Genomic DNA, 18805 nt, shown 5'->3' on the forward strand with positions numbered 1-18805 from the left:
ACTAGAAAGATACCCCAGTCAGAAAGATCAGAAATACACCAAACTGAACCATATGGAACGCCGACAATATCAGGTCTTAAACAGATCTTGAACTGATTTTAATAGATCTTGAATCCATTTCTTTCTTAATGCGTATTAGCTTAGAAAACAGAGCCTGGGTCAAAGGTAATGTGAAGATGCTTAATGAAGGATACAAGCCCAGAGCAGGAAGGGTGGGAGCAAAAGGGAAATTAGATAGGAAGAAGGGAAAGCAGATCCTGTGTGGTACATTCCAGGCTGGCTCCCGCTTCACAAGGAAATGGAGCTAATTGCTCTGTCCTGTGGGATGGAGAGTGCTTTGTGAAATCATCCTGCCTCACAACAGTTCAGAGGAGAAGGGTGAGAGATGTACCTACTGGTTCCTTTCTGTCTACTGTCTCTCACTGGTCAAATTTCACACCCGGGGTTCTGCCTTCCTCTGCACTCCTGGGTTGTGTATCCTGCCCACTTTAGGGCAGCTGCCAATAAGGAAGCCAAATCCCACAGCATGTTGTGAGACATTTCTTGTTTCTTGTTTGATGTGTCTTGTGAGATGTTGTGACATCTAAACCCAGAACCTAGGAAAAAGCTAGAGCCTCTTGGTCAGGTGTGCACATGGATACTTCTGGGGCTGTCACTTTGATAGATACAGTGGCAGCTGTGGCAAAGCCCAGCTCCCATGCGGAGGGAGCTGTGAGAACTGGCAGGGGTAGCATTTGTGAGAACAGCATCAGGGACTGAGGTCTCTTCTCAAGCTAGTGGCAAAAGCTTGAGTGGCAAGTAAGGCCATCAGATTTGAACCAGCAGATAAATTGAATATGGCTCAATATGCATTGCTACCACCCTAATCTAAGTTTATGAGACAGCTTGCCCTCAGGCAATCCGAAAGCTTCCCATTCTCCTTCTTAAGATGCAAAATCCTTACCTTAACCTGTAAGCCCCCCCACCATGTTCTGGACCCTGCCTGCTTCCCCAGCATCATCCTCAGTTTGGTATCCACATCCCAGCACCTGCTGGTCTCCTCTTACTCCTCCGACACACTCTGAACTGACGACCTTTGCTATTCCCTTGGCCTGGAACATTCTCTCTTACTCATACAATGCTCTCTTGTTCTCAACTCTGAGTCCCCTGACTGGTAGGTTAAACCCTCTGCCTAACTCCTAAGATCCTGTCTTCAGAAGCCAGTTTACCATAAAACTAATGAAACATATGCTTCAGGGCTTACTTGCCCAAGTTTACTTCTAAACCCCTGTACCTAATTTTGGATTTGTAATTTTTACTTATTTTTTTTTCTTAATGAAGTTTCCCTGATGTGTTTACGCTTCAGGCTCCCCAAAATCTAGGTGTACTTCTGCCTGTGCTTTTCCTTTGTGGCATTTAATACAGTGGTAATCACAGTGGTGTCATTCGCTCATTAACCTCTGTCCTGCTTATTACACAGCAAGCTCCTGGGGGTGGAGACTCCTGGCTGGTTCACCACTTAATCTCCAATCCCAAGCACAGGGCTTTGCCCACCCGTGGTTATCCCTCAAATATTTGTTGAAGCAAAATAGGGATACAGAGCTGGTATACTGACATGTGACAAACAAAGAGCAAACAATTACAGAATAAATGGGAAGAGTGGCACTTTATTTGGCACCAATGAACTTGAGGTGATTAAGATACAAAGTAGAAAGTTTTAAGCCAGGGACCTGATGAGGGATTGCCAAAGTTCTGACCACGATTGGTAGGATGTCACCTACTGAGAAAGGTCCAGGGAAAATGCTCAGGTGTCAAGACCAGGTGGCCACACTATTCCTAGCAGGGAGTCCAAACAAACTACGGAAAAGCTGGGTTCTTACCATTTTTTTTAACCTGAATTTGGGCTAGCAGTGTGTCGTTAAACTAAATAGATGTTAGAATTAGGAGATCTCAAATAGGCTGGGGCAGAAAGCAAAGGTGAACCATAGAAATGTGTAGGAGCAGGTGGATATGTCTGTGAAGAGTGATCTTTAGCACACTGAATGCAGTCAGGAAAGGTGGACGCCAGCTTGCAGACAAGAGACAGTCACTGACTTAGTGTCCAGTAAGGCCCAAGCCAGTTCAGTGTTTACCTGTACCAAATCCACTTAAAAGTAGTTTAAGATCCTGGAGAACTTATGCCTCCAGTTTTGAACAGATTAGACTAGATGACAGTGTTGATACATACGAAGTCAACAATGGGCATTGTATTTTCTTTTAAGAGATGAAATTAAGAGAAAATTCAAGAAGTGTACCTTTCATCCCCCCAAAGAAACACCATCCTCACCCTGCTTGGGCTCTGATGCTTTTTGCCAGCCCCACCACCCATGGAAGCCTTTCCTTCCCACTTGGGCTCTGATATACTACATCAAACCACCCTCCACATGGACATCCGTCTCATTGTTCTTGGGCTCTGATAAGCCACACTGGGCTCTCCTGGATCCTTCTAAATCCTCTAGGTCAGCTACCTTGCTCTGTCCCACCCAATGACTTTAAAACTACATCAATCAGGAGGGAAGGGAGGGGTAAGAAAGGGAGAAGAGGAAGAAGTTTGTATCTGATTTTGTTGTATATACTGTGCAAAGATTTATGTTTTTGCTACTCTGGTTTCTCTGAGAGTTTTTATAAAGTGATTCAGAGAATTTTAGAAACTACACTGCTCCCACTCTTCTGATAATTACTTACAATATTTTTTTTTTCTTTTCTTCCCCCTCCCCACGAAGTGTAGATAGTTACTTTAAATCCTTTTACAAGTCAAGACTGGAGAAGGGCAAGTTGGAGATTCTAATTGGATGCCTGGATGATGGATGGATGGATAGATGAATATATGGATGGATAGACAGACAAAGAAACAGATAGATAGACAGCAATTGCTTACCCTTGCATAATATTTACTATAGTCCAGGCACTGTTTTAACTCATTCACTTTTATTAAATTTATATATATCTTCCAAAAGCAACCTATGAGTTACTTCCATTGCTTTCCATTTTTTTGTAGATGAGGAAACTGAAGCAAAAGATAGTTAAATAATATGCCCAAGACTATAGATATAGTATATAGTAAAAGTGGGATTCGAACCCACGAAATCTGCCTCCAGAGTTTAGGCTATTAACATATACATTCTACTTCATGTAAATAAATGGGTGATAAGCAGATAATGTATGAAATTAGAAACAGCAAATTTTCTATGTCATGGCCTTCACTAGATTACTTTATTGTGTAATCATTTAGGTTAGGTAGCATAAACTCTGGGCTAAATGAGTAAACCGAAATGCTTGTAACTAACAAGAGTCAGAATGCAAGCCCAGTTTCAGTTAATTTAACATTTCATGCTAATTCAGCAATTAAGGCTTTTTGAATGCATATAGTTGCTTGGAAATGGAATTAACTGCCTTTTAAGGGGGTGTACATCCTGTGACAAGAATATTCAAGCAGAGGCCAAATGAATGTTCCCTGTCTCTTGGTGTCACCTTGAGAAGGATTATCTCAGTTTTGAGATAATCAAAGGCCTTTTCAGATGTGTTTGGTGGGTCAATGTTTGTATTTGTGTATAATACTGGGGAAATCTTTATTAATTAGTCACTGAAAAGCCTTTAAATTGGACAGGTGGTTTTACAAGATTTTAATTTTACTTCAAGTTTAGAAGCTTTAAGGATGTTAAATGTTACATCTTCTTAACCCACTGTATCAGCTCCAGCCTTGGAATTAATGATTTCTAATAAGTTATGATAGTGAGTAAAAACATAGGCTCTGGACTCAAACACTTGGTTTTACAAGATTAGAGATATTAAGCAAGTCACTTGAACTCTTTGTAACCTCTGCTTTATCATTTGTAAAATGGGGCTAATGATATATCTCATGACAAAGAGCCTAGTAAAGTATCTGGCATATTGCAAGTAAGTACTCAATGAATATTAGTTATTATCGTCTAATTGTAACCTTAGCTTTCACTTACAATTTAGGAAATATGTATAATGTAAATATATACAAATACCACCTAAAGTTTATCTAATCCAAAATGTTGTGGAACTGATTTGCTATTAATTGCTGCATTTCAACTAAATAAAGAAGTCTAAAGGAACTATTTGAAATAACTAAGACTAAGAAAAATGCAATACTGTATATAATTGCAATGCACAATCTTTTAATTAAGCTGGTAATTCCCACATGGCATGATTTTGAGATAGGTCCTATTATCTACAGTTAATACTTGAGTAGATGGGGACAAAGATCAACTGACTTCCTAAAGTATCCCCGATTCCTTAGCAAACCTAGGATTAGAACTCAGAATTTAGGCTGTGCTTTGTTCATGCTCATCACCAAACCAGCAGGAAAAAAAAAAAAACAGTATGATTCATGGTAATTTTCAGATAATATGAAGCATTTTAAAACTGAATTAGGGAATCAGAAACCATAATGAAACAGTATTAGAAAACAAGCTGAATGATCAAATGAACTTTCACAAATGTGTAAAAGAAAGAGCAGATTCACTCATGAACAAAGGTGGTTAAGAAGGTTGACCAAGAAATGGCTAGCTAGAATTCTTCAGTTTGTTGAGGTCCTAGTTACAATTTTCAAAGCAGAAAAAAATAGGCTAAAGTCTTGAACAATTAGGAAGAAAAGTGAGCCCTTGAAGAAACAGCTAGGTCTGTTGATACACTTAGAAAGTAGTGAACTGTATTTTTAAAGCCTTTGCATGATGTAATAGACATGCTATAATGTTATGGAAACTGACTCAAGCTTCTAGTTGACCTAGTTGTGGTGTTGGAGAAATTCTAGAAGTTAGGTAAAATAATATGTAAACTTGAATAGTTTATCCCCCATCCCTCAAATTACCATATTAAACTATTTAAAAAAGTGTTTTGCTTGTTCTTAGAATTTTTTACAGAAGACTTCTCAAGAATTCTACGATTCTTCAAGTAGTCTAAGAACACTAGGAGGGAACTATTGTGTTCATTTTCACAGGACCCATTTTGTATACTCATGAATTAATGAGTTAAATTGGAATCCTATTTAATTATTAAAGACAAAACTATCTGCACTTCATGTTTCTTATCATGGACTTATTTTCAATACAATACAATTGATTTTCAGTTAAAAACATTTAAATTTTTACTTGTATGCATTCCCGGTAGCCTACTGTATTTTTCTTTGCCTGCTACTTCCTGGACCAAGTATCCAGAATTAGTAAGACTTGTTTCTATAAAAGTAAAAGCTGTGTAGGGAAGAATAAATGTGACGTCAAACAGACCTAAGTTAAAATCTCTGCTGTGTCACTTAATATATGAGGCTTGTCATTAACTCCCCTGTGTTTCAGTTTCCTTGTCTGTGAATTTGGTGTCCTGCTAATCCAAGGATTATGAGAATTAAAGGCACCGAATATAAAGCACATAGAACAGTGAGTGTCCTCTTATAAGCACTTAAAAAATATTTGCTCTTGCTATTATTGCTGTTGTTACAGAAATTCTAATTTGAGAGTCAGAATATACCTCACAAGATAGCTATAATGCAGAAAACAGAAGAGTTTAAATTTGACAAATGTGACCTATGTTATGAATGGTGAAAGCACATCGGGACGCAAATAAAGCTTTGCCTTTTCTTTCATTTTCCTTCCCCGTTGTAAAGGCTTCTGGAGCAGATGCCCTGGAGTTAAATTTATCATGTCCACATGGCATGGGAGAAAGAGGAATGGGCCTGGCCTGCGGGCAGGTAAGGACCTCAACAGCTGCCTTCACGTATTTCTGTGTGACAGAATAGCCCCCTGTCTAGGTAGTAACTGTACCTTAGGCAAGAAGATGTGTGGATCAGATGACTGGTTTGAGACTTCCAGGTCTGCATTGTTTAAATATTTAGTGCTTAAAAAGTGGAAAATGAGGGAAACTGAAATTACAGCAACTGTTTAGTTTTATTGAGGAAAATATCACATTATGTGCTTGACAGGAAGCAATATCATAACAAATAGTTTTTAAAAGCACTGAAGCAGAATTAGCTGATTTCAGATGCAGTGTTCTTTATTCATTCCTGATGCTGATCCAGTTTCCCTGGAGCAATATACTGTACAAAATGCATTGTTCGTAGTGATTTTGTAGTAAATGGGGCACAGCACAAATTGCATTTTACATTTTTTAGCATATGATCATTATTCCCTAACTGTGTTTTGGGAGTTGCAAAAGGACTTTGATGCTATTTTTATTTTGGGATACAATAAATGGAAACTTCATGCTAAAATACTTTCAAAAACCTAATGAATAAAATGTGGAAATATATGTTAATATGTAGAAAATACCACATTTTTATGTAACTAGATACAGTGTTGTATGTTAAGGAGCAAGGTAAAAGCTTAATGCTAAAAAGGTGAGTGTTTTGCATCTAATTTGGCCTTTAAGCCCAGAGGGAAATGGTGTGAATTAAATAATATGCAATGTTGTCATTTATGACAAATTTTCTAGTCCCGGAAAGTTTACTTTTGTCTTTACATCTGGCACAGGGCCTTGTACATAGTAGGTGCTCAATTCTTTTTTTTTTTTTTTCAAATCCTTGGATTATTTGAATTTAACTTAGAGGCCAGAGGCCCTTAATTTGGAAGGGCAAAAATTTCTGCCTATTCAAATGAACCTAGGTTGCTATTTTCATATTAGCATTCAGGAAGGATTTTAAAGTACCTTGTAAATATTTAATTAACATTCGGAATAGATTTGTGACTTAGGAAGAAACCATTCTCTTGCAGCAGCAGGAGAGGAGGGTCTAGTCAAATGTTTTTCAAGTATATCCTGTGTTCCATTCACAATAGGTTACCCAGAAGATCAGTCAGTGTGGCTACAGAATTAGTACAGGAAAAATATCATTATATTAAATCATGACTTCTGTGAGGCAATGATTGGGTGACAGTTAGCGTGTCAAGATGTGTAACTTGGTTGAAATGAGGGAGGCTTTTAAAAAGGACACCTGGAACAGGGCCTGAGGTAGTCAAGGTTCTTTATCCATCCCTTCCACAGTTTCTGAATTTTTTTAGTTACATGGAGAAGAACAGCTATGGAAAATTTAAATCTGTTGACTAATGTTTTAAAGGACGGTATGTTTTAATATATATTTCTTGCTACAGAAACGGCAATTATTTTGAAAATGTTGCCCAACCTTGTGCTTAATTTTTAGAGTGGGCTTTTGCTCTGTGAACACATCTGAACTTACCCAGCTGTTAAGTGTCTTAGGTGTATCCTCTCCAGTGAGTTATTTAGACACATAAATTTTTGCACAGCCTTTGACTGAATGAGGATGCCAAGCGTTAAAATTTTGCAGAGTTAATATTAAGATTTCTAAAACTCTTGGAAAACATGTTCCAAAAACCATGACACCTCAGGCTGAAGGAAACTTGGGAACATTGCCATTTCACTTGTTAATTATAATCTCTAAAACGAAGCCAGTTCTTCCTATTAGCCACATTTAGAAATTTTCTTTTGAATTATACTCTTTTTGTATCATATCATTAAAAAATACAACTAATTTAATTATTTCTGATCCAATATATTTTAAATGGTTGCTCTGCCTCGGGACACATGAAAGTTCGATATTTTAAATGGAGGGAAGGAAGAATATTAGTGCATTAAAAAAACTTTACTGTGACTCTTTAGGGTGGGCACAAGCATGTCTAGAGCTTATTCATGTTTTCCTTTATTTCCTTTTCTTTTTCTTTCTCTAACTCCTGTTCCTATTGCCTCTTCCTTTCTCTTTGAGATTCCTGGTCTTGAACACTTGTAAGTTGGTGGGATGGGAAATTTGTACTCAGTGTTGGGGAACTGAGAAGCTGTTCTAATTTCTCTTCCCCATAGTAGCGTGATCCTGCATTCCGTTCAATCTTTTGGAAGCTCTGTGTGTGCAAAACACAGAGCTGTGTGCATTGCTAGAGTCTGATAAGTGTTTGCTTCATGAATGAAACAAGCTGACATTAGTTCCATGCCTAGAATATTTATCTATTGGAAAGACTCTATTGCACTTTTTCCACTTCTGGTGTTTCCAGAAATCATAATTTTAGCCCCTTAAGAAGAGACAGAGTATCAGTATAGTACATTTTCCTTTCTAAACATATTTTTCTTCCATTGTCTCATATATTTTCTCACAAGTATGCAATAAGTGAAAAACACTGCCTTTGTATCTAAGTGATTTTATATTAACTATGTATGTATATATTTAAACATATACCTATATTTTAAACTCTTTATAAATGTTCCTATAAGTGACTAAATATTGTGAAATTTTTGAACAGAGGAGGCTATAACCTCTACTCCACAACATACAAAAATCATATTTATTAATGGAATTTGTAGAAATAAAAAAAAATCTCAAACTGACCTTGGGAATTTGAATTGTATATTCCCTGCAAAGTGAAACTTCATATGAAATCCTAAACACTTAACGCTTGCTGTGTGTTTAAAGGCAGTCTCATTCTTTATTCTTTCTGTCAACAACCTCCATTACCTTGATCAAGCCACTCACTCCTCTGAAACATCAGCTCCCATCTCTAAACTATGGGGTTTGAACCAGATGATCTCCAACTGCCTTCCAGCTTTACTATTCTGTGAACACTAACATTGTAGGTAGCAGGTGAATATGTTATTTTTAAACTACCCATAAAAGCATTGATAAAACAAAAAACAATAAAGAAATAAATGAACGCATATTATAGTGTTCTTTTTAAAACCAATTTAACATTTTCCCTGGCCTGCATAAAAGTCACTGTGTTACATATGCGATTCTTAATTATATTTACATTGATCAGTGCTGCTCAGATTTTGGTATATTTTCCTGTATTTGATGAATGAATATCTAAGTAGCCTTTGTTTTAAAAAGCTCTGGCTTAATAATACTTTGTAATTTGTACTTGTGGCTAAAATAGAACCCTTGGTCTTTGTACCCTGTATGTCAGCCTGTGATCTTCTATCACATTTTCCATTTTAGTAAATGGAACCCCCCAATAACATTAATGCTCAAGCAAAAGTGAAAACATGCTCCCGCTTTGGTTGTATGTACTCCAAAGAGTCAGAGTTATATTACAAACATGAAAAAATATTTTCAGCTTTCTTCTTCTCCTCACCATAACCCTCTGAATAGGTTGAGTTTGTATTCCATTGTACAGCAAGAACAACAAGAGTAAAATAAACACAAAAACAAAACAACAACAAAAAACTGAAGCCTCCAGGCTTCCCAGGTCACAAATCTGGTCAGTGGTTGCCAAGGCCTGAGCTTTGATTAGCATATAAGCCTGAAATAGGCAAGTCGCCAAGAGCAATTCCTAGTAAATTGGTATTCCAGTGTCAGCATTAAATATTATTAATATTAACTGAAAGCTCAATGCAGGACTAAGTTACCTCTAAAGTCTTTATAGTTCTAAATTCCCATTTCTCTAAATATATGAAAACAGAAGCAAACCTGAATCTACTATTTAAATGTTGCATCTCCCAGGAGTAAGGGAGCCTCCCTGATGTCTTAACATTCAGATTTAAAGCTGTCTATGTGCAGTCTGGGTAAACTAATTTCCTGTGCCAGCATATTACTTTATAAATATAATGGTACTCTAATAAATTCTATAAAATGTAGATAAAATGGCATCTCTTTGAGGTCTTCACCTTTTCCTAAATACAAAGTGTTCTTATGGCATTGGGTGAATACCCCTCTTTTGTCCTTGAATAATTATATTGAGTATTTTTAATTCCATCCTACAGAACCTTCTAATGTAAATTCAGACAAGAGCTGAAGAAATGTGAATAGCTTTCTGTTGTTGTTTATTTTGTTTCTGTAATCGTTACCAACATTTGAAAAATAGGTGGATTTGAGAGAAACATTCTGTTACTTCTCTTGAAGTAAGATATGGCCACAGATGGCCTGCATGGCCATGCAGCAACGAGGATTGCTCTCCTTTACTGCTCTCTTTTAACACTGTATGTGGTTCATGTAAATAGCAGCAAACATTTCACCAAGGATAGGTGTTCGTTCCCAAACATGGGTTTGATCAGTATGTGCTTCTCCAGTTCAACCTTTAAATATCAAAACCAACCCTTCCCAAGATGTTTGCTTATCTTCTGTGTTCCTGACATTGAACAGTCTCTAAGCTGCCTTCTTTAGCCAGAGGTACCTTTAATTCTTAGGCCCTCCATCAGCTATCAAAAGAAGAAACAGTTGATGGGGGTTGTGGATAGAAGGCATGGGATAAGATGCCTTGCCTTCCTACCTTCCTATTTTATCTTCCACAAGGCAAAAAGGAAGAGCAAAAGGCAGCATGCTTCACAGGACTTCTCAGTACTAGTTGTATGGTCCTCTTGAAATGATTTTCTCCTGCCATCAGAAAACGCCAATTTATAAAGCTTTTTCTTGGGTTATTTTTCACATGAGCCATTTACTTCTTTGCCTTCTTTGTGTCAATGATGTGACATAGTAAAGCACAGACTTCTAGAACTGAGAGGAACCCTAAAGATTTTCCAGTATGACCCCATTATTTATAGGAAAATATTGGGGCCTGGGAAGATACATAATTTGCCTTTTCCTGAGGTAACCAAACTAGCAGGGCCCAGGGCCTTTGGTGCCCTTGTCACTGACCCACATCTGGTGTTCTGTCCAGTATTTCATATGGGTCATTTGGGTGTATCCAAATCTCTAGTTAAACTGAATAAGCCCGTATAGTGCCCTGGGAACTCCTGACTCCGTACCTTTCTGCATACTATTATTTTCTCTGCCTGGAATTCATATCTTTTCAACTGAAATTATCTAAATAGAAATCACCTGTCTAATTCTATTTTAAGTGACGTCTAATCTATTAACTGAGTATATCTTCTCAGTCAACTAAGGTTTCCAAGAGAAAGAAAAAAGAATATATTATATGTGAACAGGTTTATTTTTTTTTATTTTTTTTAATATATGAAATTTATTGTCAAATTGGTTTCCATACAACACCCAGTGCTCATCCCAAAAGGTGCCCTCCTCAATACCCATCACCCACCCTCCCCTCCCTCCCACCCCCCATCAACCCTCAGTTTGTTCTCAGTTTTTAACAGTCTCTTATGCTTTAGCTCTCTCCCACTCTAACCTCTTTCTTTTTTTTTTTTTTTTTTTCCTTCCCCTCCCCCATGGGTTTCTGTTACGTTTCTCAGGATCCACATAAGAGTGAAACCATATGGTATCTGTCTTTCTCTGTATTGCTTATGTGAACAGGTTTAAAGGTGGAAACTAGATGCATACTCTCATTTGAATCTGTGCTAACCTAGAGATTGAATCCCCGTTAATGAATTTGAATTTCTTTACCCAATAATTCTAAGAGGTTACAAAGATGGTATTTCCCTGGCCCTTATAGGATTCCCATTTTTCAGTCGTTTGAATGTCTTCCTTGGAGGTGTGATTGCTAAATAGTGCACACCTATTTCAATAATGACTCCTTTGGACAGAAAAGTCCAAAATGATAGTATAATTAGAGGGAAGATCACTGTAGCTTCACAGTTAAAGTAATGTTCTTAATAAAGATGGCAACGCCATTGTCATTACCTGCTACTTCTTGTTATCTCACAGCTCCCTCCATTTATTTACACACATCTTCTGCCTAGAATTTCTAAACACGAAATGTTTAATTCAAACAGTCTTAACATTAATTTTATCGTCAGGAAATAGATATGCAGTCCTGCTTTCATGCTGATTTAGCTAAGTAAGAGCAAACAGATTTAAAAGTGGCAAATCTTAAAATGTTTACTAATGTTAAATAATTATTGACTTAAATTAAGATCACCCAAACAATACTTTGATATTTCCCTCATGATATGTTCTATGTCCAATTTAATTTACACAAACTCTGTATGCCCGTGAAAAAAAAGAGAGAAAGGCTTTGTTTCTGTTACAATATGCCAACATTTTTCATAAAACATTAACCACAGATTATTACTCTTACCCTTGCCAGAGAGCAGACGTCTGTCACCAGGAATAGAATCCAAAACTAAGTGTGAGGACCACATTGCCCCAGATGTGCTAGCATTTCCATTGGGAAATAAAACCTTCCTCCAGCAGCTGGGTTAACAGACCCTTTATCTCATCATATGTAGTACAGGGTCCAGGGAGCAATGACCACATCCTGCCTGGATCAGGTCCCTATCAGGTGTTTGTGGAGGAACAATATAAAGATACTGGTTTTAAAGCCAACACAACTGACAAGTCGTAGTACTACCTATATTCCCAGAGGCATGAAATTCAGGAACTCAGGAGTATGAGACATCCCAAAGGGAATGATATGGGAAGAATATGGGAGTCTTACCAGTGGTAAAATATAAGTGAATCAACAGTGACGTCCCTGACCTCTTCTTGGGGATCTAAGGTGAGGATAACTGCTGAGTTAGAATTACTTTTTAATACTGGTCTGGTATGGGCCCATGAGATGTCCTCTGTTTCAGGTTCTTGATTCCTCTCACTCCTTCTAACTCTAGCCCCTATAAAATACATGTGTGAGAAAGTGCCACATTGTCCTGAATGTGATGTTTAATCTTGCCCTAATTAGCATAGACAAATGTAAATTCGGGCTAGAGAGTTGGAACTAGAGGTCTGTGAGTTGAATGGATAAATATGGGATAGTCTAGGATGGCTTCAGTGGATTGAGTCCCTGAAACATCACATTCACAGGTTTGAAAATCATTACATCGTGAATTGACATCATTCCATGGAGAGCTATGAGAAATGGATGCATGATATAAGCTTCTGCAAAAGTGACTGAAGTCTAATATTACCCATATACATTTGACTTATCTTGTTCTGTTTTATTTTCCTTGTGACATTGTAATTTTAGAAGTGCTTTAAAATAAATAATCAACTTGTTTATGAGAAAAAGTATCTCTGATCAAAAAGAAATATTTGCTTTATACTATATTATGTTGCCCAACTTTTTATTTGAGTTTAATTCTCAACAAATTGCATAGACATGGGTGCTTGGATAAGTACAAAACTACAGGAGATCTGTAAGAGGCATTTCTATAACTGCCAATATTTTGCCTTAAGCTGATTCTCTTTGAGTTTTTCAGTTTTAATATTAATGTTGGTTAATGATATAAAAATGATTGCTTTCTCTTAAAAATTATAATTTTTTAGCAGAAAACAGTACCATTTAAATCTAACTGAAATATCAGTTGTTTATGTCTATGACAACAATCATGCGGCAGTTAAAAAAATTATATGTAGTACAGATAGGTAGACCACTGTTGAATGGTTGTAGGCAAGGCATCTAAATATATATTAGTATGGTCTTTATTGTACTCATCATCTGTCATATTCCCAAAATAAAGCAGCAATAGCATTTCACAATTTTTTTTTCTAATCACCCTCAAATGATCACATTACAAGTAAGTTTGAGAAGGATAGCAGAGTTTTCTATATGCCTGCTGACTTACAGCATAAAGATAAACTTGAAAATGTCTTTGACCCAAAGCGAGAGACATGGGAGTGGGCTGGGGAGAGGCTATGATCTTAATCAGTGGTATCATGGTAGCATAATGCCATGCCAGAATAACAGGCATAAGCAGTACAGAGTAGAAACAAAATTAGAAAGCAAAATTACTGGCAATGAGATGAAAGATCCGGTCACAGATCCAACTAGCCTAGAATATTTGGAGGAACTGTCAAGCAAGACTGAGTCATTTATTAAAAGCCACAAAAGACTCAGGAGTAAAAGACACTACATATTAGGCTAAAAAAGCAAGATTGGACCAAAACCTGTTAAGCACTCAGGAGCTAAGAGAGTCAGAGGCAGCAGAGTTTACAATAAGGCAAGAGAGAGGATAATGAGTAAGACAAATCAAAAGAAGGCATAAGAGCCACCATTGTCAAGAAGACCTTAAAATTAAGGCAACTTGTACCTCAGAGATAAAGTTTTTATACATTTCCATCTGGGGTAGAAGCAGCCTTTTAGAGTGCAATCAATTTATGGCTTCCAGCTGGGAGCAGGTGAGCACTGTCAGGAAGGAAGCATGTGGATTTGCCTGACTACTGAAGGAAATATTGCTAACCCCACCCCAAAAAAAGTAAGTCAAGGAAAATAGATTTATTATAATCATGGCATTTTTATAGCCCAGGAGTATTGATTCAAGATCAAAGACTCTATGGCTTTTGTTAACTATCACTTAGCAGCCTCATTCCCAGAGAACTATTACGACCCACCCCCCCATCCCCACCCCCGCCAGATACACATGAGGTGATGCTTACTGAGAACAACAGATTTTCTACAAATAGGAAGTCTGTCTTGATGTTGATTACATTGCAGAAATTTTAATGACAGCCATGTTTTGTAACTAACTTTGTTTTCTTTCACCAAAAAAATCACTTTATTAAGTAGCGGTATGATTAATAAATATATACACTACAAAAAAGTATTGTCTAAGGAGGTATCAATTTAAAGCATGAATATCAATTATAGACACTTTGAGATGTTTTGAATATCTTTCTTTCCTCATGGTATTTACTATTTATGTTTTCTAGTTTGAGTGCTTTCTTTCTCTATCTGTTGTTACTGGGTTTATTCAGCTTTAATAGTTTTCATAGATCAAGTTGCAAAATCATTTATTACTTTAATGCATGTTAATGATGCATCAGAAAATAGCATACAGTTTTTTTTCTTATTTGTGAAACTTTTAGCCCTCTATCAAATGGATGGAGATCTCTATTGCCAGCTTTCTTTTATCAGCATTTTTCTTTTCTTGACTACACCAAAATTCATATGGCAACACAATAGGCATGTCATTCCTGTTTTTCCTATAATCATGTTTTGCCTAATATGGGAGAGCTTGGTACATGAAGGAATAATCAGATCCCTTCACTTCTACTGTCCTTTCTCTATTCTTCTATCCCATGTTCACTCTTCGTTCTCCTACCTTTTATCACCTCAGTCTCAAACACTTAGAGAACAGCCTTTTCATTTAGGAGAAATAGATTGTAGAGACCCTATAGTATTTATTGCACTCCCAAAACCATCTCTACTTTTATTCATTCAACAAATATTTAGGATATCCATCATGTACCAAGAATTGTGTGAAATGCTGATAATATAATAATGAGGAAAACCAGACAGGTTCTCTTTTCTCATGGAGATTTCCATTATGTAGAGTAGACATATATTGGACAAATAACCCCACAAACAATAAAGTATAAATGGCATAGTAACCATGAAGTAGTGGTCTATGATACTTGAAGGGTCAGGGAAGGATTATATAAGGAAGTGATGTTAGATCTGATAACTGAAATCTTTAGAGCATTTTTAACTAAGTGAAATGATTGGGGTGGGTTAGAGCATTCCAGGCAGTGGAAACAGCATGCACATAAACCTTGTGGTTGAAACAAGGCAAGTTGAAGGGCAAGAAAGAAGAACGGGGTGCTTAAAGCAGACACATGTAGCACAAGATGATACTGGAAAGGAAAAAAAATACAAGTTAGACTATTTAAGAGCCCATAAGTTGCATGTTGTAGAGCCTTTTGATCTTATCCAAACAGCAGCAGAAAGTTATTAAAAAGGTTTGTTGTGTGTGTGTGTGTGCATATGCATACACATGTGTGTGCATGGGCCTGTGCATCTTCTTGGTGGGTGGGATGGTAACAATTGTGGGATGATATGATTGTATTTTCATTTGGAGAGAAGAGAACTAGAAGAACATGAGATTGGACCTAAGAAGGCTGTCTGAAATAGCCTTGCAGTTGTTATTGTAAAAAATAGTGGTGATTTACGGCTTAGATTAGGGAAGCGATTATAGAGATGGAGAAATGGGTATACCAGAGATAAGGAGTATGTCCAGCAGCATTTGAGGATGGGTTGGATATGTGTTTTGAGGAAAAAACAAGTGACAGGGTAGTTCTCAGCTTTCTGTTGTGTGCTGATGGAGGAATTCTGGTATTATAAATTAAGACAGATGTCATATAAGGTTGAAGTTGACTTCATGAGTATCTGGATCCAGGAAAGCAGATGATGTCTTCAGCATTTTTACTCTCTCTTACTTTGTCTTCTTTGCTACATGGTGTAGTGGATGACTCATTCTTACCCATGACAGATAAGCATTTTAAATCCATCTAATGACCTAGCGTCAGATAAATCTATGGTTCCTAATCCCAGCTCCCAGGGGACCTCCACCTTTCAAACCCTAGGCCATTTACTGATATCTGTGATTCTGGTATTTTCAGTATACTCTCTCCAGTCCCCACAACTAAGCTCTTTGCAAAAAATTTTTTTTAAATGGAACCATCCTAGGGGCACCTGGGTGTCCAGCTTTGGATCAGGTCGTGATCTCCCAGCTCATGAATTTGAGCCCTGCATCAGGCTCTGTGCTGACAGCTGAGAGCCTGGAGCCTGCTTCAGATTCTGTAACTCCCTCTCTTTCTGCACCTCCCCCACTCTCTCTCTCCCTCTCTCTCTCTCAAAAATAAACATTAAAAAATTTTTTAAAAAATAAATGGAACCATCTTTATTTTAAGCAATTAAAAGATTATCCATGAAACATTTTGAATATTAAACATATTTTGATATTTACTCTCTCATAGAGATGATGGATTTAGGATAAATAAAGTGAAATATGATTTTCCCAATATATATAGTAAATACAGATTTATATTTTTGAGATCACTGCAATGCAAGTATAGTTACTATGATATAGATATATCCCAAGAGAAGAAATTAATAAAAGAGAAGGAGAGAATAAAGTGAATATGGAGAATAAAAATTGAGTTTATTCAATGAGTGTGCCTTGTATTCTAGGTATTGTGCTAGGTATTTCTACACATGGGATCACACTTACTCCTCAGTCAACTTTGAGGAGGAAGATGGAACACATTATAGACAAAGGGACTGAGGCTACAGTGACTTGCTCCATATTAAATACCCAGGGATTAAGGTTATTCTGGTACATGGTAGTTTCCATAAATAATTTTTGGACAGAAAGTTTGAATGAATGAATAATTGAATTGAGTCTTCATACAAAATGGTGTGTGTGTGTGCGTGTGTGTGTGTGTGCCATTGGCAATGAGATCTTGAGCAGAGTGCTTTATGAATAGGACTGAGTATAGCCATTCTTGATTTTTTGTAAGTTAAGAACTTATATCTGAAATCATTTTACTTCTTTCTAAAACCAGTCTCAGTGTATTGTTCTGGTTTGTTATCTTTCCACCTCAACCATGTTATGTTTCATGTGTCTGATTTCTCCAATTTGTGTCTTGAATCCATTCTGTTTTTTTCCACAGGTACATACTATTAACATATGCATATTATTCACTATTCCCTGTGCCCTGGACAAGAGTCCATCTCCTTTTCAAATATTCTGTCTTTGGAACCCAATAATATTTTGTTGTCGTTGTTGTTGTTGTTAAGAGTGAGTGTTTTTGTGGGGAGCCTGGGTAGCTCAGTCAGTTAAGTGTCTGACTCTTGATTTTAGCTCAGGTCATGATTTCATGGTTTGTGAGTTTGAGCCTTGCATCGGACTCCATGTTGCCAGTGCTGGGCCTGCTTGGGATTCTCTCTCTTCCTCTCTCTCTGCCCCTCTCCTTTTCAAATGCTCTCTCTCTCTCTCTCAAGAATAAATTAAAAAAAAAATAAGAATGAGCAGTTTTACTTGTTACTGTAGGAGTTTGGAGGATGAAAGACATCAGAATGGCTGACTCTCTGTTCCTTTTGCAAACTTGCTATTCTATGTAAACAAGGCCACTATCCAGGAATGAAGGGAGAGACAGAAAATAATCTGCCTCAGCCTGGCCTCCAGGAAATTAAGGACATTATTTTCACCTGTTTCCATGCCCACCACCTAATGGCAACCAGTTCTGGATTACAAATGCTCCCTGAATGTCACTTCTTCCATTATTTGAGAGCAGTTATGATACCTGATATAAGTCTAATTCATGAAATCCTCACTGCAACTGTATGATGTAGTGACTATTATTATTCCCATTTTACAGCTGTGAGAACCTAGAAAGTGTAAGAAGTGTGGCAGGGTCAGGTGGCAAGTAAACGACAGCCTCAGGATTCAAATCCTGATGTCTGGTTCCACAGCCTATGCTCCTAGCCTCAGGCACTGCTGCCTCTCAAACAAGAAAACCCTGACTTACTAAGGGTAGAAATTATTGCTATTTATCTTAACGATGCATCTCTCTTTGAAAATAGTGCTATTTGTGGAAGTAATGAAAGTTCCTCTGCATAAATGCTCTGGAAAAGGCCAGTTGCCTCAAAATAATTGGCAAAAAAAGATTTGAACGATCTTTATTTTTATGTGTTATCAATTTTTTTTTTCCGTATCCAAATTTGATAGAGAAACCTAACAGGTTGTTTTTGGTTTTTTGTAATCTCCAGACATGATTAAAACGTTGTGTAGTTTTACAATAATGAATGTTAATTGTCAAGGTCTGTTTCCATTTTAAAAATTCATTTGTTGTTGTTGTTGTTGTTGATTAAATTTGACATCACCCCTCCCATAAAGGAGGCAATGTGTGGTTAAGAAACAACTTGTGCTAGTTGGTGATTATTCGGCAGAAGCTGAAGAGGGGTGAAGAACCCCCACAGAAGTACCCACGAGGGAATTCACCCCTTTTTCAGCTGGTGGAGAGCACTAAATATGCAGAGCGCCATCCAGCCCCAGAAGTGGTGCCTCCCTCGCCTGCCATTCCACAGCCATGCCCCTCTACAAAAGGTAGATCATTAAGCCATCCAGCGGTGGGGAGTATTTTCATATAGCTGTTGCCCTTTATAGCAGCCTGGCAGTGAGTGACCATAATAAATTATGCACTGCTCTGTGAGACTGTGACACA

At 37.3% G+C, this 18805-nt stretch overlaps 1 protein-coding gene across 1 annotated transcript in view; it reads left to right on the top strand.

The window, feature by feature from the left end:
- DPYD (dihydropyrimidine dehydrogenase) overlaps positions 1 to 18805 on the top strand; it is an 853279-nt gene that overhangs the window by 572660 nt on the left and 261814 nt on the right. Inside the window, exon 16 of the mRNA XM_060626444.3 lies at positions 5645 to 5728. Within this exon, the coding sequence (XP_060482427.2) occupies positions 5645 to 5728 (84 nt within the window). The remainder of the gene's footprint in view (positions 1 to 5644; positions 5729 to 18805) is intronic.

Source organism: Panthera onca, chromosome C1, assembly GCF_046562875.1.
Source record: "Panthera onca isolate mPanOnc1 chromosome C1, mPanOnc1 haplotype 2, whole genome shotgun sequence".
Taxonomy (NCBI): Eukaryota; Metazoa; Chordata; class Mammalia; order Carnivora; family Felidae; genus Panthera; species Panthera onca.